This window comes from Gopherus evgoodei, chromosome 5 (assembly GCF_007399415.2).
Source record: "Gopherus evgoodei ecotype Sinaloan lineage chromosome 5, rGopEvg1_v1.p, whole genome shotgun sequence".
NCBI classification, from domain to species: Eukaryota; Metazoa; Chordata; order Testudines; family Testudinidae; genus Gopherus; species Gopherus evgoodei.
The window spans coordinates 51065626-51088919 of record NC_044326.1 but is presented as its reverse complement, the minus strand read 5'-3'; the positions used below and the strand labels follow the sequence as shown (position 1 = coordinate 51088919).

General features: G+C 45.0%; 1 protein-coding gene across 21 annotated transcripts in view; it reads left to right on the top strand.

Annotated features, from left to right (window-relative positions):
• The window catches only part of FRYL (FRY like transcription coactivator), a 383738-nt gene that overhangs the window by 153579 nt on the left and 206865 nt on the right, over nt 1-23294 (top strand). For all 21 annotated transcript variants that reach the window (XM_030563429.1, XM_030563431.1, XM_030563418.1 and 18 more), the window contains one exon: nt 11616-11669. In XM_030563429.1, coding sequence (XP_030419289.1) covers nt 11616-11669 — 54 coding nt within the window. The remainder of the gene's footprint in view (nt 1-11615; nt 11670-23294) is intronic.

Below are 23294 nucleotides of genomic sequence, written 5' to 3'. Positions count from 1 at the left end.
AAAAATTAGTAACAGGTTAAAATAACTGAAAAGAGGGCACAGTGGACGACTTTTTGAATGTCAAAATATAGCTGCATTCTTAGCTGAGGAGTACTTAAAACTGAATCTTGGTTTTGAGATTACAGTTAGGGCACACTAAAATACTCATCTAATTCAGATTTCGGAGAAGATTCAATGTTTAAAGTAAGTTTTTAATACGTAGGTTGTTGGCCTTAGATAAGCATGGTCATCTCTTGACATTTAACACTTGTGACACTAAGGTGTTGACTTCTGCTCTTTACTTAAAATGTTAAAAATGAAATTTAAATGTTTTGTTGCTCACATCATACAACTTGAATAGCACCTTTCGCATCAGTGTCATGTCTGCACCATGTCTTTGTCTATATTAGTACACTCAATCATTTGTGCTTTGATCAGTTGTTTCATTAATAGAATCACAGACAACTGAGTGTGTCCACACTAGCCGCCCTCAGTCATTGTAAGGTTTGCATTTGCATCCACAGCTGCTGCTGATGGCTTCACAAGCTCCCCCTCCCCTCCTTGCCATGCTCCTTTCTGTCTTCCCTCCTTTTGTAATGCCTCCAGGTTTGTCCCTGCAACTTGTCTGGCAAACTTGAAGGGTTTGTTCAGAGCAAGTGTCAGCTGGTAATTTCACACGTCCTTATGTGTAGGGCCCTACCAATTTCACAGCCATGAAAAACCTGTCACAGACCGTGAAATAAGCCCTTCCCTGTGAAATCTGATCTCCCTGAAATCAGCCGGGCTGGAGAGAGACAGGACTTGTCCTTCCCCCGCATGGCTGTTATCAGAGGGAGATCAGGCCCACCTCCACAGGCAGCACAGAAGTGAGAGTGTACCACCCTACTCCTACTCGTGGCCCCTGCCGAGCTCTGGGGCTGCCATCCCCCCCACCCCCCGCTCCTGCATCTGAAATCATGAAATTGACCAGTTGTAAGACCCAATGGCCCTGAAATTGACCAAAGTGAAATTGACCAAAGTGAACCACGAATTTGGTAGGGCCCTACTTATGTGTCTCAGTCTTAACTCCACATTAAGAAAGTTCATTTGCATTTGACTTGCCATTCATTTAACTAGAGAGACATGTTTTGTGTTGTCAAGGAAGCCCATGGAACTAAACTTTCTGAAGTTGTATAGTTCTTGCTCCGACTTAAAGCAAAGCTACATCCTGAACCGAGAGAACTGATGAGGAGTCCTGTGGCACCTTAAAGACTAACACATTTATTTGGGCATAAGCTTTCATGGGTAAAAAACCCACTTCTTCAGATGCATGGAGTGAAAATTACAGATACAGGCATAAATATATTTTGGCACATGAAGAGAAGGGAGTTACCTTACAAGGTGGAGAATCAACGTTGAAGGTCAATTCAGTCAGGGTGAATATGGTCCACTCCCTGTAATTGAAGAGGAGGTGACAATACCAAGAGAGGGAAAATTGCTTTTGTAGTGAGCCAGCCACTCCTAGTCCCTATTCAAGCCCAAATTGATGGTGTTAAGTTTGCAAATGAATTGTAGCTCTGTAGTTTTTCTTTGAAGTCTGTTTTTGAAGTTTTCAAAAGAACTGGCTAATCTTGAGCTGCATTTTGATACTGAGGGTTTAAGACTTTGGAATGTATTGTTAGAGGAAACCAAGGCCTAGTCTAAAAGTGGTGGTTAAAACAGAGTAAATAAAGATAATTTGGTTTGAAAATGCTTGTGCAAACACAGCACAATTCCTTTTAGCAGTGCTTCTCAAACCCGGTCCGCCACTTGTTTGGGGAAAGCCCCTGGCGGTCCGGGCCAGTTTGTTTACCTACCGTGTCTGCAGGTTCGGCCAATCACAGGTCTCACTGGCCACGGTTTGCTGCTCAAAGCCAGTGGGGGCTGCGGGAAGCGACGCGGGCTGAGGGATGTGCTGGCCACCCTTCCCGCAACTCCCATTGGCCTGGAGCAGGGAACCGTGGCCAGTGGGAGCCGTGATCAGCAGAACCTGCAGACATGGCAGGTAAACAAACTGGCCCGGACCTCCAGGGGCTTTCCCCGAACAAGTGGTGGACCAGGTTTGAGAAACACTGCTTTATAGAACACTAACTCCACATTTATTGCAAATTCTGGAATCCTCTTGCAAAGTGAACTGACTTTGCAGTGAATCAGATTAGTTCAGTGTATTCTTCATTTGCATGCAATGCTGCTGCTTGCTGCTCATTAGTCTTCCATTAGGTGGTCCCATATTGCTTTGCGGGTCCCCTGCTCTGGTGTCAAGTTTACTGGATGCACTGTCTCCTGTTTAAAAGCTGGCATGTGGCCAGATTTTGCCTGTTTGCTCCTGGATTTGAATACACTGCAATTGCTGCAATAATACTCCAAAATCCTATGACATATCACATGCAGCTGCTTGGAGCAGTACCGGGACCCTGGATTTTATTGCTATCTGGGGAGAAGCATCGGTGCAGGAAGCTCTTGTGGCCAGAGAGATCTTTTTGGGATAGAGATCTTTTTGTGGACGTTGCTAGTCAGAGGTCATGATCTAGAATGCCAACAAGTAGTGAATAAAGAGTAAACGGGGACATGTAACTTGTCCAGTTTTGGAAGTGCTGGACAGGATTTTGCACAACTACATGATCACCAAACCCAGAAAGATTGTGGAACCTGTTACTTGCTCTCTTCCCCCACTGCATAGACAACCAGCAAGACTTATTGGAGGATGAGCATGAAGGTGCCAGTGGAGAGAACTCCCTGGAGAGCCAGGATCTATCTGTTCTTCTTTGAGTGATTGCTCATATCGATTCCAATTAGGTGTGTGCATGCCACATGCACAGTTGGAAAGTTTTTCCCTTAGCTGTGGAGCCCCTTGGAGTGGGGCCTTCACGGTGCTCAATATGGGATCCTGCCAACTTGAAGCCTTCTCAGTTCCTTCTTACCGCCAGTGATGGTCATTGGAACTGTGGTGTGTTGCTCTGCAAGCTCTCCACATTTCCCTAGCTTCTCTTTCGAACTGTTTTTTTTTTAAAGTTCTTAATTAGTTCTTAGTTATTGTAGATCTAGCTAGTAGTTAGTTAGCTGTTGGGTTCTCCGACTGCGTTCTCCTTGAGGGACTTACATGCGTAAGTCCCAGAGGTTCAAGCCCTGCAATAAGCGCATGCCAATGGGTGACCCTCATGATGCTTGTTTAAAGTGTTTGGGGAAAGCACATCAGTCAGAAAAGTGCAGGATTTGTAAGGGCTTTTGCCCCCAAACCAAGAAGGAGCAGAACTTTAGATTGAAGAAGTTCCTTATGGAGGCAGCACCTAGACTGCAACCCGCATCAGGTCCACCTCCACAGGCAGCACAGAAGTACCACCCTCACTTCTGTGCTGCAGAAGCCCCAGAGCTGGGCTCCGGGCTTCTGACCTCGTGACTCTATTCCCGCTACTTCCTAATCCCCAAAGCCAAAAGGTGTCTCAGACCTATTCTAGACCTGCGAGGACTCAACAAGTGCATGCTGAAGTTGAAGTTCTGCATGGGTTCTCTCATACAATTATTTCTTCTCTGGATTCAGGAGACTGATACGCCACCCTAGACATGAAAGATGCATACTTTCACATAGCGATTCGCCCTGCTCACAGATGCTTCTTAAGGTTCATGATTGACCAAAACCATTATCAGTTCATGGTCCTTCCCTTCGGCCTGTTGACAGCCCCATGAGTGTTCACCAAGTGCATGTTGGTGATAGCAGTCTTCCTCTGAAGGAGGCAGGTGCAGGTATACCCTTACCTCAATGATTGGCTGCTCAGGGGGCACACCAGAGAACAGGTGGAGTTGCAGGTCTGTCTAGCCACATCCACATTCAAGAGACTGGGTCTCCTTCTCAACATGAACAAGTCCGCCTTGTATCCGACCCAGAGGACAGGATTTATTAGAACAATGTTGGACTTGGTCAGGCAAGAGCAAGCCTGATGAAGTCCCAATTCCAAGCCATGGCAAGCATCATTCAGTGCATGAGACAGTACCTGACCACTACAGCAAGGAGTTGCCTCAGTCTCCTCGGTTACATGACAGCCTGCACGTACGTGATCTGCTGAGACTCAGGCCTCTACAGATGTGGCTCACTTTGACATATTGCCTGGGGTGCCCCAGCCTGTAACTAGTGGTCATGGTGCCACAGCAGATGCTAGAGTTAATCCAGTGATTGCTCAATAGTCTGCGAAGGAGTTCCATTCAACAGCCCGCAGCTGTCCTTGTTTCTAGTTACGCACGCATCAGCTCTAGGTTGGGGCACACATCTGGGAGATCTCCGAATGCAGGGCCTCTGTTCACAGGACGAGCTCTCACTCCATATCAATATCAAGGAGCTCAGAGTGGTGCGATTCGCATGCCAGGCCTTTCAGTCTTGTGTGCAAGGCCAGCACATGGCAGTCATGATGGACAATACCACTGCAATGTTCTACATCAACAGCAGAGTGGAGCCCGGTCTTTGTCCGTCTGTTAGGAGGCTTTTAGGCTCTGGGAATTCTGTATAGCCCACTCCATTCACCTGGAAGGATCATATCTGCCAGAAGTCCAGAACATACTGGCCAACCACCTCAGCAGGTCCTTCCTCAGCCATGAGTGGTCTATCTGGCCAGACGTCCACCCCGTCTTCCAGAGGTGGGGGTTTTCCCAGGTCAACCTGTACACCACTCGGAGCGGCTATGTTAGCTTTCCATCCCAGAGTCTCTGGACGCTCTGTCTTTGCGAGTCCCATGGTTGGACGGTTCCTCAAGGGTCTGGATGGTTACACACCCCGATTAGACAGCCTGTTCCTGCGCGGGACATTAATATGGTCATCTCCAAATTAATGGGACACCCATTTGAGCTGCTGGCAACTTGCTCCCTTCTCTACCTATCATGGAAGGTAGCCTTCCTAATTGCCATCACATCAGCAAGAAGGGTGTCTGAGTTAAAGGCCCTTACCTCCAACCCACCTTAGAAAGTTTTCCACAAGGACAAGGTGCAGCTCAAACCTCTCCTGGCCTTTCTACCTATGGTGGAATCACGTTTCCATCCTAGCCAAGACATATTCCTGCCTGTTTTTTATCCAAAGCCTCATACCAGTAGCCATGAGCAGAGACTGCACTCCTTGGATGTTCGAGCGTTAGCCTTCTATATTGAATGCTCCAAGCCATTCAGGAAATTGAACCAGTTGTTTATAGTGGTGGCTGACTGCTTGAAAGGCATACCAGTCTCATCTCAAAGAATATCTTCCTGGATCACGTCCTGCATCTGCACATGCTACAAGCAGGCTGAGACACCAGCCCCAGCACTTATGGCACACTTCACAAGGACACAGGCCTCATGGCATTCCTGGCCCAGTTCCTGATCCAAGAAGTCTGCAGGGCAGCAACTTGGTTCTTGGTCCAGCTTTCCAGAGATGATGCAGCTTTCGGCAGAGCGGTGCTCCAATTTGCGATTCCATAACTCTGACCCTACCACCTAGGTAAGGCTTGGGAGTCACATAATCGGAATCGACATGAGCAATCATTTGAAGAAAAAACAGTTACTCACCTTCTCATAACTGTTGTTCTTAGAGATGTGTTGCTCATATTTATTCCAAACCCATCCTCCTTCTCTGCTGTTGGAGTAACTGTCAAGAAAGAACTGAGGAGGCTCTGGGTCTGCATGGTTATATATTGAGTGCCATGAAGGTGCCACTCCAGGGGGCTCTATTGTCGACCCATTGGTGCTACTAAGGGAAAAACTTTCCAATGACTATGCATGCGGCGAGCACACACCTAATTGGAATGGATGTGAGCAACACATCTCAAAGAACAGTTACGAGAAGGTGATTATTATTGTGCTATACTGCTATGCTTCCTTCTATTCTGGGTGCCCCATGATCACAGCTGTTGTAGGTGGATGTGAGTTAAGAGCTTTGCTGAAGCTGAGGCTCCCCTGCCTCCTTTAGGCCATGCTGTTTGTTCAGCCCTCCTCTGCCCCCATACGTGTTTCCAAAATGATGGCTGCTCTGGCTGGACAGTCAGTTTCTGTCTCTTGCTGAAGTCCTGGTGATTGGTGTTAGGCCCACGCCGCAGAGAGCACATGCCCATTTACCTGTTTTGCTTTCCCCTTCTTTCATCTGTCCTTACCTGTTAGTTGCTCGATGTCCTCCTCTTCTTCCTTGTTCTCATCCTGCTTCCTCCGCCACTGAAGGTCCTGCTGCTGCTGCCACCAAATCATCTGCTTGATGGTGGTGGGTGAAGTCCAAAGCAAAATTTTCTGGCTTTGAATTCCAAAATACAGTGCAAGCAGCCTCTGAATATTTGAGCATACCAGTGTAGTACTGTAGATCACTGGGCTTGCTTTTTGAGAGCAATTAAAAATGACACTGACCTGCCAAGAAAGGGGAAGCATGGGGCAGAGATGAGGAAACATGGGATTTTTTAAAAACTTGATTTGCCTGGCTTCTGCTATGCATCCCACAATGCACATTGAGAAAAATCCCAGAATGCATGGTGTTCAGCAGCAAAGCAAAGGATCGTGGGCTACCCTTAGAGAATGCCATGCTGTTAGTAAACAGCAAGCTACCGCCCTACATACACACTGATGCACATTAAAAGAGTGTGCATCATCCCCTGTGCACACTATTAGTTAGGCTTGTGTGTTGTGCATTACCTGACATGCATCAAAAAAAGCTGCAGCTTAAACCCAGACAAGCCCTTAGGGGCACTTTCATTATTTTTATTCTAAAATTGACAATAATCCATGTAAGAGTAGGTGTATAGCATGCAGCTATTCCATTCAATAAACACAATAATACAGGTGACAGGAAAGCCAAATACTTGATATTGCAACTACTATGTTAATTATACTTTCTGAAATTCATGAAAATTCATGTAGGAAGTGTTTAGTTTACTTAGCATAATCAAATTCTTTTCAAGTAGTGGCAGTAGGCCAGTCTTCTGTTCTGATTCTTTCTCTCTTTTAAAAATAGAAATTCTGTATTAGATATTCAGATGAAGCACAAGAGTTGTGGACCATGAAGGTAAAGCTAAGGCTAAGACTGTCACAAGGATAATTTTAGAGATGGAAGGATGCGATTCCTCCCCTTACTCCCCACCAAACTTTCAGTCTGGTTTGGAGGGGAAGGAAGAGAGGTGAGGTGAACTCCGCTTCACAGGCAGAAGTGATATCTGCAACAGTGGGAGCACTTTAAACACTCCTGCCTCCCCTTAGGAAAAATACCAAATAGCTGGTGAATGAAGAGAAGAGTTCCAGAATGGGGAGCCAGAAGGCCAAGCAGAACTTCCTTCTTCCAATATGGTGCCACCGCACAAGTCTATAAACACATATGCATGCTGGTACCATTCCAAATGAAGGGGGAAGAGTACTGTGAATAGAGAGAGTTATTCCCTTCCCCTGTTGGGAAGATACAGAGCCCCTGGTATTGGGAGGGGTGGAGGGGACATAAGTTCCTGGCCCAGGGAAATATGAGAGTAGGGAACATTGTCAGATTTGAAGAGATGTAGGACTTCTGGCATTAGGAGGTGAGGTGGTGGTACAGGTTCTGAACCTGGGGGATTATGGAGAGCCATGGGTCCTGGTGTGGAGGGCTAATATGGACGAGGGGACATTGAGTCCCTGGAATGGGGAGTATGCAAGGGGGAACATACAGCCCCTGGCATGTAAGGAGGACATTTAATACTTGGTTGTATATAATTTGTTTTTACATTATCCTAGCATTCTTTAGTGGATGTAAATGTGTGGTATAAATGGTATGTAGTGGGGCACTGATGACATGTTTGGAAAAGGAGAGGTGAAGAGGCTGAACTTGCCTGCTCAGGAGCTAATTGTCCATCATCACTCCTCACAGTCTTTGGATCTGAATTACTTCTCTAGTGTCTGTTCTTCGTTCCTGCTGCTGTTTTCCGATACAATTGATTCCAGATAACAGAATTTATGCACAACTTCTAGCATGGTGCTAACTATTAAAACTTCTGTTGCCGTCAAAACATCTAGTGTCAGAATCATTGTTGTCTTTAGACTGATGGTAACTCCAGATTCATCACAGGCTAGTGTAAAGCTATTGCAAAGTTGCTGGAGCGCCTTGTCACTGTGTGCAAAAAACACTGTATCATCAGCAAGAAGAAGTTCTCTTAACAGATGAAGTACTGAAACAAGGAGGACTGGTTGTACTTAAACATCTGCACAATGTCTTGCTTGCCTGCTAAAGGAAAGGAGAGGCACCAAAAGACATGAGGGATGCAACATCATAACTGTATGCAAACAAAGGAGATGAGAGATTGCAACAACTACAGAGGAATCTCTTTTTTGTGTTGCTGGCAAGACATTTGCATGGATCATTCTCAATGGACTGCAGATTCTTGCTGAACATGTATATCCAGAGTTAGTGCAGCTTCCATGCCAGTGGATCGACTATCAACATGGTCTTTGCACTAAGGCAATTGCAAGAAAAGTGTCAAGAACAAGGAAAAACTGCTCCGTGGCTTTTGTAGATCTTACAAAGGCTTTTGACTTTGTCAGTAGAAAGGGCAAATTCCAATTGCTAGAGAGAATTGGTTACCCTGCAATCCCCCTAAATCTGATTTGAGCCTTCCATGACGGCATGAAGGCTGCAGTTCAGTATGATGGTGATCAACCTGAAGTGGTGTGAAACAAGGAAGTGTTTTGACACTAACACTCTTCCATATATTCTCCTCTGTTGCTTTGTCATGCTTTCTCATCTAGCATCCGGGGTGTATATTGTCATGAAGATCAAGTGGAAAACTCTTCAGCATTGCATGTCTAAGAGCAAAAGGGAAAATCAAACACCTATGTATAACTAAGACTGCGAGTCTGGCACGGAAGTCATAGATTCTGTGACTTTCCGGGAACACCTGCAGCGGCCAGTGCAGCTGGCGCGGGGGCCACCTGAGCAGCTCGGGCAGCCCCTGGGCCAGCCACAGTGGCTGCTGCTAGGGCAGTCTCAGGCCACTGTGCCCCTCCACCCCAGCAGCAGCAGGCATTTGGGTGCTGGAGGGAGCTCAGGGCTGAGGAAGGGTGTTGGGATACAGGAGGGGGTGAGGGCTTCAAGCGGCACTTACTTTGGGGGCTCCCTGGAAGCAGCAACATGTCCCTTGGCCCCTAGGCGGAGGCGTGGCCAGGTAGCTTTGTGCGCTGGCTCCACCCACCGGCATCACCCTTATAGCTCCCATTTGCTGTGGTTCCCTGCCAAAAGGAGGTGCTTAGCCAGCGCTTTGGCCAGAGGCAGCATGTACAGCCCCATGGCTGAACCTCCGCCTAGGAGCTGAGGGACATGTTGCTGCATAGAGCCAGGTAAGGAGCCTACCAGGCCGGCCAACCCCCTCCCTCTAAGCAGCAGCAGGGGTTCCAGGCTGCATGCTGCTCTCCCCCCCAGCACCCAAAATTTAGTCAGGAGTATATAGTACAAGTCATGGATAGGTCAGTGACCATGAATTTTTGTTTACTGTCCATGACTTTTACTAAAAATACCCATAATTAAAACATAGCTTTACCTATAACACATGTAATAAGGAAGTGATATACAGGAATTCTGATAGATTTATCTTTATTTGGCCCCAGCCACATGGTCAGGGTCACAAAAGGTCAAATACATGTCATATTAAAGCAGCCAGTCTTCATTTAGTCCAGTGACTACAGTTTATTTTTTAAAATCAAATGCAAATAATACATAATAGCAACTAAAAATAACTACAGACGATTACAGCCAATTAATAAAATACCCAATATGTCTTGGCTGAAGGTCAGGGTAAATGAGAAGATTATTCTGCCTCTTTTTGGAAATCTGTTAATGACTCATATCTTTGAACCTCATTGGTTTTCTCATCACAGTGCTACTGGTTTCCAAAATAGTTCTGTCTGCAGTGGACTATTTAGACACTATGGGCATGTCCAGGCTAGGAAACTTATTTATTTTAACCTTGTGTTTAGTGTTTGTTTTCACGTTGTTATCAGGTTGAGTGTACCTTAACCAGTCAACAGGTGTGAAAACTACAAACTGCCTTGTTCGCACTAGGATTTTACCATGTTAGCTAACATGCTTTTAAAAAAATACCAAAAACTTTTCTCCAAACCTCTGTCAACATAGCCCTCTCATGTAGACACAATTTACACTGACAGAAGGAGTTTTTCTGCAAGTGCAGGACTCTGCAGTTTCTATTGCCTGGGAACCGTGGCCAATGGGAGCTACGGGGGCAGTGCCTGCGGGCAGGGGTAGCGCACAGAGCCACTTTGGCCACTCCTAAGCCTAGGAGCCAGACATGCTGGTCGCTTCCGGGAGCTGCCAGAGGTAAGCGCCACCTGGTCAGAGCCCACAAATCCCCCACCCCCTCTGGCACCCCAACCCCATGAGCCCCCTCGCACACCCAATCTCCCTCCAAGAGACTGCACTCCAAACCTCTCCTGCACTCCAACCCCCTGCCCCAGGCTCGGCCCAGAGCCCCCTCCCACACTCTGAACCCGTCAGTCCCACCTATAGCCCAGAGCCTGCACCCTCTCCCATACCCCAACCCCCTGCCCCAACCTGGTGGAAGTGAATGAGGGTAGGGGAGAGTGAGCGACGGAGGGAAGGGGGATGGAGTGAGTGGGGCGGCGCAGGGGTGGAGTAGGGGCGGGCAAGAGTTTGGGGGTTTTTGTGAATAGATGGTTGGCAACCCTAACTAACTAGTAGATCATGGCCCACACAATAATGTGGGACTAAGGAATTTGTGTCTGTTTCTTTCTTGACTTGGCCTCATGGGAAGAGCCTTAAAATTGTATTTTTGGTAACATGAGTTTAGGTCATCTTGAAGATCATAAATCAAACAATAATGTAACACTCCGAAGTATTTTAAATGGGTACTTTTGTTCTAGTTTCTGAACATTTTTTCTTTTAATATTTTAATATTTATTTCATCATTTTACCATGAATATATTTGCTCAACCCAGTATATTTTATAATGATTGATACAAACAAGTTCTGTTTGATATTAATATTGCATTTTTCCTTTACAAGGCTATCTCAAATGTAAGCATGCTTATAACTGGTATCTTAATTTTATTGTACATCAGTTTCTCTCTTTTACAGTAGGGGAAGGTGAGGGGCAAAAAAAAGATGGGGATTGGATTGAGCCTCCACTTTCATGAAGGCCTTATTGTTTCCCCTCCTTATAACTTCCTTTCTCCCTATATCTGTCTCCCATTATCATGAATATGCTGTGTCTAGGATGGCTGGATTGGATTTTCGTACAAGTCAGTTTGTCACTCATCACCAGCTATCCAGGTGGAGCAGCATGATGATCTTTTTAAGCCCCTGCTGAGGAATGAGACCTAGACATCTTCTGGAATTCAGAAATTCCAGGTTTTGTGATTGACAGCATATAGTGCGACAACTAAGCCAGTAAACTAGCTTGTTCATCTCTGATCTTTTCTGTATTCAGTTCACATCTTCAAAATATTTTTCAGCTGGAAAATGTAGCTGGAATTGAGACTGATCAGTGCCTCTTTACATTTTCATAAAGTAGATTGATTCCTGCTTTTTACACTTATGTTATATCACATTTGCTTGTTTTGCTTGTTGTAGTGCTTTGCTTATAGCTAATTGCGTGCTTCATACTTTCTGATAATTTTTATTCTGTTTCTAGGAAAAGCTCTTGTCACGATCTCTTCAAAGAGGTGAAGATCTTCAATTTGATCAGGTAGGAAACACTTTTTCATTTAAGATACTGCATTGTCTGTCTGTTTTTGTTTTTTCAGGCTTTATGGAATTAAGATGTTCTGTGCAAGCAGAGGCTAGCAGTTCTAGTGTTCAGATGATTAACTTAGAATGTTACTGTACTGGTTTATGTTAAATAATTACCAGAGATGATGATTCCGATTTTTGTTCCCAACTCTAAAAAGTGATATGATATACTCATAGATAAATAATTTAAGGATGACAAATCCAAAATAGGATGTAGAAATGAGAGCAGGAGCTCAATAATGATAATTATGTTTCTGGCTTTGTCACAGACTTCATGTAACCATGGGCATTTTAATGTTACTCTAAATTTCCCCATCTCTAGAATAATGATAATTTCAGTGATTTTTGTAAGGCTCAATTACTATAAGATACTTTTAGATCCTTGAATGGAAAGCATAATAGTCATATGATGTATCCTCTAATCTGTTTAATTTTAGGATTTTATATAGTGCTCCTTACTGTATTCTCTAATGCCCCATTGTATTTCATTCATTTAAAGGGAACTACTCACAGGGCATGGCTACAGTTGCAGATGTAGAGTGCTGTGAGTTAAAGCCACCTTCGTAGAGCGCAGTAGGAAAAGTGCTGCAGTCTGTCCACACTGACAGCTGCAAGCGCACTGGCGTGGCCACATTTGCGGCACTTGCAGTGGCATTGGGAGCAGTGAGAGCACTTCTTCCCATTTTGGTGCTGTGGCTTGTGGGAAGAGGGCGGGGAGTGCAAGGTATTCTGGTCCTGACCCAACACCCCGTGATGCATCAGTACACATCCCAGAATTCCCTTGGCTTCCGTCCACGTTTGGCGCCATCTTTCAACGTTTTTTGTATTGCACACTCTGTCTTCCCTTTCGGTCTGCGGGAATGGAGCCTGAACAGCTGAAGAGTATGCTGACGAGTCTCACCAGCTTGTCACGTTTGGCAGTTGAGCTATTCCTTATGATCCAAAGTGATAGTGAGCGCTCTGACGATGGTATCGACTCGAGTAACGCATATGACACGAGTTTGCTTGTGGCATTCATGGACATGCTCATCACCGTGGAATGCTGCTTTTGGGCTCAGAAAACAAGCACTGCGTGGTGGGATTACATCATCATACAAGTCTGGGATGACGAGCAGTGGTTGCAGAACTTTCAGATGAGAAAAGCCACTTTCATGGGACTGTGTGAGGAGCTCACCCCCACCCTGAGGCACAAAGACACAAGATTGAGAGCTGCCCTGATGGTGGAGAAGCGGGTGGCTATTGCAGTGTGGCAGCTGGCAACTCCAGACAGCTACCAATCGGTCACTAACCAGTTTGGAGTGGGTAAATTGACGGTTGGAATCGGGTTGATGCAAATTTGCAGGGCCATTAATCGCATCCTGCTCAGAAGAACCGTGATTTTGGGTAACGTGCATGACGTTGTGGCTGGCTTTGCACAAATGGGTTTCCCTAACTGCGGAGGGGTGATAGATGGCACACATATTCCAATTCTAGCACCAGCCCACCTAGCCTCAGAGTACGTTAATTGAAAGAGATATTTCTCGATGTTCCTCCAGGCGCTTGTGGATCACCATGTGCGTTTCATTGACATTAACACAGGCTGGCCTGGAAAGGTGCATGACACACGCATCTTTCAGAACACTGGCATGTTCAGGAAGCTGCAAGCTGGGACTTTTTTCCCAGACCAGAAGATCACCATAGCTGAAGTCGAAATGCCCATTGTGATCCTTGGCGACCCTGTGTACCCTTTAATGCCATGGCTTATGAAACCCTACACAGAGAGCCTTGACAGCAGCAAGGAGTGGTTCGACAACAGGCTGAGCTGGTGCAGAATGACCGTGGAGTGTGCTTTTGGCCGTTTGGTGCTCTCTATATGGGAAGCTGGACCTGGCTGATGACAGCATCCCCGTGGTTATGTCCGCGTGCTGTACCCTTGATAACATTTGTGAAGGGAAGGATGAAAGATTCACTCAGGCATGGAACTCAGAAGTTCAATACCTGGAGGCTGAATTTGAACAGCCAGAGAGCAGGGCTATTAGAGGAGCCCAGCGCGGGGCTGCAAGGATTAGGGATGCCTTGAGGGATCAATTTGAGGCTGAAAGCCACTAGTAATGTCTGGTGCCCTCACAGGAGTGAAGTGCAGTGGTTCCAGTGTTAGTAGGAATCTCTGTTTGCTATGCTGACTTGCAGAGCCTGTTTCTTTCCTGGCTAAGGTATCTTTTACTTTATACAATAATAAAGAATGTTTTCAAAGCCAAAAAATCCATTTATTGAAAAGAGACAGAACTTCTTGGGAAACATAAAGGGCAAGGGGAACGGTACAATCAGAGATTTGCGTATGTCCTTTCTGGAGTGCTGTGCAATGAGTGCTGCACTTCAGGATGGCTATACCTCATGGTGATAGGGGTTGAGTGCAGTCGGTAAGGGTCATAGTTTTCAGGGCTGGGTGATGTAGCTACAGGTGTTGGACACCGCTGGTGGCGGTAAGAACCCGGATGTTGGGGAAAGTGGGTTGGAGGTGACATGGGGGGTGAAAGGGAAAGAGTTTTGGGACAAGGGGTGGGGGTGGGGCGCAGTTGTGCTCTGCCTGCATTGCTACGAGCTCCTGTATCGAATCCGTTTGGTGCTTAGCAGCCGCTCAGTGCTTTGGTGCTGGCGATCCGCATTCTGCTGGTGGACCCTCCTTTCATTCTCCTGCCACTCCTGCACTTTTTGTTTTTCATTACTTGAATGCTGCATTACTTCATTCAGCATGTCTTCTTTGCTTCTACATGGCTTCTTTCTGATTCTTTGGAGTCTTTCGGCCAGTGATAACACGGACGGCTGTGATCTGAAGGTTGCATCTGTAAAGGCAAAATGCAACACTTTACAGAGGCAGCATTGTTCACACCAGACAGAGCAATAATTCCCTCATACTTAAGGGCAAGCACAATGTACACAATAGCATAACCCACAATAGCATAACCCAAAGCAAGCACACATAACCCACAGGAGCCCTATAATGGTGAGTAAGCACAGGGTCAAGCATGAGTGATTGTTTCACGGCTGTACTGTCCTCTAGGTTTCTGTGTCTTGGGGAGAGCCAACAGCGGCAGGGGGCCCCTATACTGAACACTGTCCCCACATTTTTCACAGAAGTTCATCCTAGAAGATATCTCGCTGCTGAGGGTGACCTGGGAAGCAAGGGAGGGTCTGCAATGTGGCTTCTGCCCTCGCCCATATGCAGCTTGCCTGTGTGCAGCAATGGTCCCCCCCACCCTTCACTGCACAGTGGCACAGACAAGTTAGCCTAACTGGGCAAGGACCACAGTGGCTCTCCCGAGAAACCTGCACAAGCGTATTGCCCAAGTTCTGGATGAGACCTTTGAAGAGATCACTGAGGCCGATTACCGCAATGTGAGAGCGCACATCAACACACTATTCCGCATCTGGGCATGCATGCAGCCTTAACCCTCCTTGCCCCAAGACCCCGCACCGAATAACTTCCTTCCCAAAATAAAAGCTGCTTACCAGGAACCTCCTCTGTTGTTTGTCCTTCCCAAGCACTGGCTGCCGCGACTGCCTACCTTCCTCCTGGCTTGAGAACAGCTCCTGGCTGCATGCATCTAGGGATTCTGGGGTGTCTTCCTCTGCCTCAGCACCCTCGCTCCCACTTTACTCCTCCTTCTCCTCGGACTGGGTTCTGAAGTGTCCATGGTGGGCCCTGGAGTGGAGGTGAGGTCGCCCCCAAGTAACGCATCCATCTCTTTGTAGAAATGGCAGGTCGTGGGGGCAGCACGGGAGTGGCCTTTTGCTTCATGGGCTTTGTGGTAGGCATTCCGCAGCTCCTTCACTTTAATCCTGCACTTCAGTGCATCCTGGTCATGGCCCCTTTCCATCATGCCCCTTGATATCTGCCCGAAGGTATCATAATTCCTATGGCTGGAGTGCAGCTGGGACTGGACAGCTTCCTCCCCCCAAACACTGCTGAGGTCCAGCAACTCGCCACTGCTCCATATTGAGGTTCGCCTGGTGAGGTTCGCATGGTCACCTGGAAAGATTCGCTAATAGCACTCCACGCCTGGCTGAGCAAACAGGAAGGGGATTTTCAAAATTCTCAGAGAATTTAAAGGGCAGGTCTGATGGTTGGTCATGTGAGGCCAGGGCAGTAGAGTTCAAAGTGATGACCAGAGTGGCTAGCACAGCATCGTGGGATGCTTCTGGAGGCTGATCAGAGCGCACTATAGGCCCAGGGCATCCTCACTGGCGCTGCGGCGCTCCAGCGGGGGCGCAGCAAACATTATTCCATTCGCCAAGGTGGAGTACCAGCAGCGCTGTAGCTACGTAGTCAGAGCGCTCTGTGTGCCGTGCCAGTGTGGACAGGAAGTGAGCTAGTGCACACGGGGCTTCTTTATTGCACTGTAACTCGCAAGTGTAGCCAAGCCCACAGTGTGTAAAGTTAAGGGTATGTGCAAGTCTCTTCAGGAGCAGGGCCTTAGTGCTTACTATATAATAAGATTCCAGGATTGTCATTCCGTTTGTATGTCACTCTGAAGCCTAGAATGTCTGAGTAAGTGTGAAGTGATGAAAACAGCTACAAGTGTGGATGAGAACTCCTGTTTATTTAGAATATCACTAGATTCAGTTATCACTGGGATACAGTCCAGTTTTTAAGTTCTCAGCCATTTTAACTTTACACCCATGTGGTGTACAGCTACAATAAGACATGTATCTGTGCCATGCCAGAAGCCCTGAACCACTGTGTATTTGGAGGTAACTCAGTAAGTTAGCACACTTACTCTGCTATTAATTTGCATGCTACACTTTCATTGGTTGTATACAGGAGACTGCATGGATGGTGGATTACTTGGCCAAACTGCTACACTCATTTCACAGCATGGGCTTTTATCTATTAGTAATTGTTTCTAGTTCTGTCGTCACATTGACATCACATCCTGCAGAGCCCTGCTGGTTTATTTCCCATCCCTAAGTACTTAACTCCTAACTTTTTATTATTGAATAATATATTGTTGTATGCAGCTCACTATTTGTTTATGTCCAGATCATTTTGATAGATTGTTCCTTTGCATGTTTCCTCTGATTTGTGTGTTTAGGATTGTGACAGAAGGCCTAGGGACCCTGCCCAAACGATATAGTTCATGTTGAGGAGATCCAACCCAAAACAATCCCCACCGTCAGCCTGCTTGAGGAATTTATCAAGTGACCCAACTGAAACCAGCCAGCCAAGGTGGCCTGTGAAAAGCAGTGTTTGGGCTAGGTTGATAAGCCTTTAAAAGGTGGTCATTAAACATTAGAGTGTTCTATTTTCTCGAGGACTGTTGCCTAGGAGGTGAAAAATGATACTGTTTTTTGAACAGTTTTTGAAGCTCTTTGATTTAAAAAAATTTAGGATTTAATAAGCAGCTTGACAGGGGACACAGAAAAAGCGTTGGTATTAAGACTTTACTGAAGTACTGACAAGTGGACTAGAATAGTTTGAGGGAGGGGTTTGCTTTCAAGGGATGTAAGCCAATCACTTTTCTTTTTTTTCCTCGGTAACTAAGGTGAAAGTACCTGGTCTCTTTTCACTTGAGATATGTTAAGCAAACCATTTCTGTTGTTTTAATTCCATTTCCTATTTTTAATCTTGTTTTTGTTGAGATTACTTTTGTTTAGGTAATTTTATGCAGAAACCCTCAAATAAGAAAACTCCATGAGGTGAGGTGCAGACAATCCTATCTCAGTGAATTGTGTTACTGTGAAGCTGCAGTAGGCAAACCCAAGGAGGGAAGCTGAAAGACTATGGCCTTGGCTACACTAGCGCTTTACATCGCTGCAACTTTCTCGCTCAGGGGTGTGAAAAAACACACCCCTGAGTGCAGCAAGTTACAGTGCTGCAAAGCGCCAGTGTAAACAGTGCCCCAGTGCTGGGAGCGTGGCTCCTAGCGCTGCAAGCTAATCCCCACGGGGAGGTGGAGTACGTGCAGCGCAGGGAGAGCTCTCTCCCAGCGCTGGCCGCGACCACACTCGCACTTCAAAGTGCTGCCGCGGGAGCGCTCCCGCGATAGGGCTTTGGAGTTTCGAGTGTAGCCAAGCCCTAAGAAGGAGACAATAGTTAAAGATGGATGTTCAGACCTATTTGATCATAATGGAATTTACAGCCTTGCTACTCAATATATGGCATGTGGTTGTGTTTTTTGTGTCCCCATTTCGGATTCTGTTATACTCATTTGATGTAATGTCCAGAGATGGATAGAACATTTTGTTTAGAAGTGAGGAAATGTCTCTGAAAGTCAATATGCAGAGGGAGCTGTTGTGCAAGCTAGGTAGTTTTCAGCGTTGCAGCAGCTCCTGCAGCAGCATTGTCAACAGAGCTCTGGCTCTGTTGCAATGGAAGAGGAGAATGTAAGGAGAGACCCAAGGGGAAACTGAATAGACAGCCCAGGTGAAGAGAGAAGGGAGACTCTGAGTTGGAGTGAGGGGGTAGGAGAACCACAGAGGCTACCTTTTTAAACCTTTTTAGGTCAGAACAACACTATGTTGGAGTGAGAAGCTGAACTCAGCATGAGGAAAGAACACCACAGCTGGAGTTAGTCCCTCAACTGAAAACTAAATACCACTGATTTGCAACTTTTTCTAATGAAAGTATTAATAAAGTTTGCTGAACCCTGGAATAAACTGCTTTGTAGTTGTTGTCCACTTACATTTCTTACTGTTCATGAATGATCTCCTCCTGTGAAGTCATATGGAAGATCTACAAGATACAAATTAATGTATTTGTAGGGAGAATTCAGAATAGAGCAGAAGAGCTTATAAACTCCTAGATCCTTGAAATACAGAGTAATAATCCAAAAACTATTTAATTACACTCTGTATTACTAATTTTCATATTTTGATTATTTTCTGTGTGTCTAATTTTGACTTAGTCTGTGGAAAACAAGGAATTTGTTATAGTAAAATCTATTTTAAAGGTATTGAAAAGATACTGAAGCAGAAGGTCAGGGTAGAATGACGTTGATTAGTTTGTGAGAATAGGAACTGTGGATCTTTGCAGAATTTTTAAAAGAAATACACTGTTTTAGTGGGAGGTCAAAAATTGTTTCTGTCACTTCACTTTGTGTTTGTATATTAAATCCTTACAAAAATAAATGCTGCAGTGGTGCACAGAATTGGAGTAAATAAGATTCTGGGCTCAGTAATGTAGTACAAATGCTGAATTCAAATTTTGAGGTGGGAGTGGGGGGAATAGACAAGCTCCTTAGGACTGATCATATTCTGGTCAGAGGCGGCCGTAGAGGTTGCTTTCCTATGTATTGCTCTCAATGAGGCAGGAGCAGGAGTCAAACTGGAGAAGTGGGAGCCACAGAGATCAGAAAAACTCCTGGATGGGGATTAGTCATCATTCTGCCTCTTAGAGCAAGTGAGTAGGACGAGCTAATTAGCTGAAAAATGGGACTATAATTTGCCTTTATTGTAAGCATAACCAGACCTAAGAGAGCCGCATAAAATTGTAATTTTACTATGGAAAAGAAATAATGCTTAAGTCTTCAAATAGGAAGACTCTTCTCTTAAATCTCATTGAGGTTTTTTCCTATTTTGGAAAGAGAGAGTCCAAAGAAATAAGAAGCAAATCTTTACTCTTAAGCATTTCTAAAATGTGAAAAATTTGAATATTAAAACATTTAAATATTCCTGTTATTTAAAGCATGTTATAAAGAAGCTATCTGAAGAGGTATTACATTACCAACTACTTTTTATAGTTGATTCATTGTTCTTACTAATCCCCTGCACACTTCAAATTTTTTTTTTGTTGTAAGACATATTGTTTCCTCCTTGTTGCTAATGCAGCTTGAAATTAACATAGTTTGGTTTACTTTCCTTTTTTGTTTATCACAGAAATCCTATTTAATCGGGAACTGTTTTTCTAAGACTAGCACTAGCAAGTTTTATTTGGGGCCTTTTCCACTGGCCACTGTTATCAACAGTCCTTCTAAGGCAGGGGTGGGCAAACTTTTTGGCCTGAGGACCACATCGGGGAATAGAAATTGTATGGCGGGCCATGAATGCTCACAAAATTGGGGTTGGGGTGCGGCCTCTGGGGTGGGGCTGGGGATGAGGAGTTTGGGGTGTAACAAGGTGCTCTGGCTGGGACTGGGGGTTTCGGAGGACAGGAGGGGAACAGAGCTGGGACAAGGGTGTGGGAAGACATGCAGGTTCTGGCTGTGGGTGCAGGCTCTCGGGTGGGGCTAGGGATGAGAGGTTTGGAGTGCAGGAGGGTGCTCTGGCTGGGATCGAAAGGTTTGGAGAGCGGGAGGGGGATCAGGGCTGGGGCAGGGGGTTGGGGTGTGGGGAGAGGCTCTGGGGGTGCAGATTCCAAGCATCGATTACCTCAAGCAGCTGCTGGAAGTAGTGACATGTCCCTTCTCCGACACCTGTGCAGAGGCGCAGCCAGGTGGCTCTGCACGCTGCCCCAGCCACGGGCACTGCCCCTGCAGCTCCCATTGGAGTGTGTAGGAGCCAGAGTGGGGCCATGCTGTGGCTTCCAGGAGCTGCGTGGTGCGATCCCCGGCCGCAGCGTGGCCAAGCCGTGTGGTGCGGTCCCCGACCCAGCGCCCCGGTCAGAATGGGCTGAGCCGCGTGGTGCGGCCCCTGATCAGCGCCCTAGCCAGAGCGGGGTCAATACACGTCGTGCAACCCCCAACCCAGCGCCCCAGCCGGAGCACCAGAGCGCGGCCAAGCTGCGTGCTGTGGCTTGCAGGCTGGCTAGTTTGCCCACCCCTGTTCTAAGGGCTCTTCAGGATTGAGTCATTGTCACTAGCACACAAAGGAAGAGGAAGAGGACTTCAGGAGCATTTCATTCTCTGCCCCAGGTAGCCAGAATACCTTCATAGCACATGAGAATGCTGGAAGGTGTGCCCAGTTATAGAACCAGGACACATGCTATGTCCCTAGCAGAATGTGATGGGAAAGGCATATAAGCCTCCTGCTGACTACATCATATGCTGACATCAGCACCGTGTGCTAGCCTGCGGTGCATCTGAGTGTACTTTACTGTCGGTCAGAGAAAGAGAAACGTGTTCCGCATGAGGAATGCTGTCCTGTGCTAGCAGGATTCTCTGTCTAGAAGATACTTTCCATCTTTTCCTCACTGTGCTTGCTGCCTACATCATGGGCCTGATTTAGTCCTAAAGTGGAATCAGTTTCCTCTACAAGTACTGATATAATGTACAATCTTAAATTTGGGACCCAAACCACTTGATAATGTGGTTTTAAATAAAATCTCTCTCCCCATAACAAAATAAAAGAAAAAAACAAAACAAGAACACAACAAATAAATATGCAACCAAAAATAAATACGAAAAACCTGCTTTGTGAAAGGCCTGGGATTATTGTACAAAGTTTTAGGGTAGAGCTATATAATTATAAAATAAACAAGCAAATAAGAATAGAAAAAATATCTTACTAGTTTGAAAATGGGATCTCCTTGCAGTAACTATTTTACTGTATTTTTTTAAGAACATAATTAACCAGGAAAAGGATATATTTGCATCTAAAAAAGCATATTTGCATTTAAACTGTTGGGATGTTATGTTGGGGGGAAATGATTTGTATTTTATTGAATGTTTTAGAAAAGATAAAATAATTACACTGTAGTTTTACATAAGAAAATCATACAATTCAGAAAACTATGAGCATACAGCTGAGATGAGACAAAACGTTAAAATATTTCATGTTCTTTCATTAAAAAAAAGTTGTTGAAAAAATGTTTTCAACGACATTGCCTAGTGGATAGGACACTGAGTTTGGAATAGGGAGACTTGGATTCTGTTCCCAGCTCTGCCACTGCCCTGCTATGTAACCTGCACCAAGGCACTTGGCTTCTCTATGCCTCTGTTTCCTTTCTCTCCCTTTGTATATCTTGTCTTTAACTGTAAGCTCTTTAGAGCAAGCGACTCTTTCTCTTTGTGGGTTTGTACAGTACTTAGCATGATGAGCCCCCAGTTTGGTTGTCTTCTAGTTGCTTCTGTAATATAAATAATGATAATACTGAAGAGCTCAGCCGCATCTAAATTGCACCAGTCCAAAAGCTGCAGGTCCCAAAATTGTCTATAAATGTATTACTGCAGTGTAATAATGTTCTTTCCTGCTAACAGATGTGTTGTCAGATTATAACATTTTCAGTGTTGCTTTGTTTGGAGTGGCCTTTCTATACCATTAAAATCTTAAGGATGCAAAAGTGATTGGGAGGGAAACAAAAGAAGCTATTCATTCTAACGCAAAAATGACTTTTCACCAAGTGAATGAAGTGTTTTAGAATACTGTGGAGGGTAGATATTTGTTGTATTGCCATTTTAGTGCTAACACTTCTTAATCTGGAATATGTGAAAATAGCATTTAAGATGCAATGCAGGCACAGTACAGTATTTCGTGTGTGTGTGTGTCCGCTGCTGCCAGATTGGTTATTTCCCGTTTTGCTTGGTGTCCAGTTGACTGGTCAGTCCATAACTCTGGAGTTTGTATCTTTTGAGGTTCTACTGTAGTGATAGTATATATACCATCTTATAGGGAAACAACAACTCCTAAATAACCAGAGTAGATAAGGTTGAAAAGATAATACTTTTTGAAAACATTTTTCCTTCCATCAGGAGAAGCATCAGTACGCGGATTAAGCAGGCAAAGGAGAGATGGATGGATCGGGAAAGAGCACTAAAGCGACTAAGTGATTGTGCAGGCTAATTGCTTGTTTAGCCATTTTCATTGAAACCACACAGTGATGCTAGTTATGTAATGGCTTTGTGCTTGGTACTGTACAATTTATTTATTTTGTAGTTTTTATGTGGTGCTTATCTCTTCAAAACACCAATGAATTTAGCTGCACAACAGTTATTTCTGTTTTAAAGATTAACTTCTCTGCCTCATTCGCCTAAACGACTTGCCTAAGATCACACAGCAAGCGTTAACAGAACTGATAGTAGAACCCAGATCTCAGACTTTATGTGCTGTCAGATGCCCCCATCTTACCCGATATCAGTTTGGCTTTACTCTCATTGGAGATAATAGGAACTCAACTCAGCCTTATCTATGGAACCACAAGAGGCACTTGCATAATAAGTAAAAGTGGAACTAATTTTTGTTAGGAAAATCAAGGTATTTGATGAATTGGGATTTTTAATTTTTTTTAGAATTAATTATTTAGAAGGGCCTACAATAATATAACAAAATAAGCCAGATTTATGTATTTTAACAAGATAAAGTTAAATTCTTATGGCTTTTATGAATCAGAGTAAATTTCAAATCATTTGGAAGCAGGCATAGATTATTCTGCTTTCCATCAGTGTACAAGTGTTAAACTAATTTTCTGTACTGTACAGTAAATGTCATGTATTAACCATTTTTCAGCTAAAATATATCTATTATAGAAAATAATATACATCTAATAGAGCTCACTTACTCTCTCTGCAAATCAATAATCACACACTGTCTGTTCGGTACTAATAACACAAGTATTTAATGATAATGGTACAGCCTTATATAATGTCATCAAAGAAGAAAATCCTCATCTTTAAATAATGTGCTAGGCATCTTTCATAGTGACCATCAATAATTAGATAAGGAGCTTTTA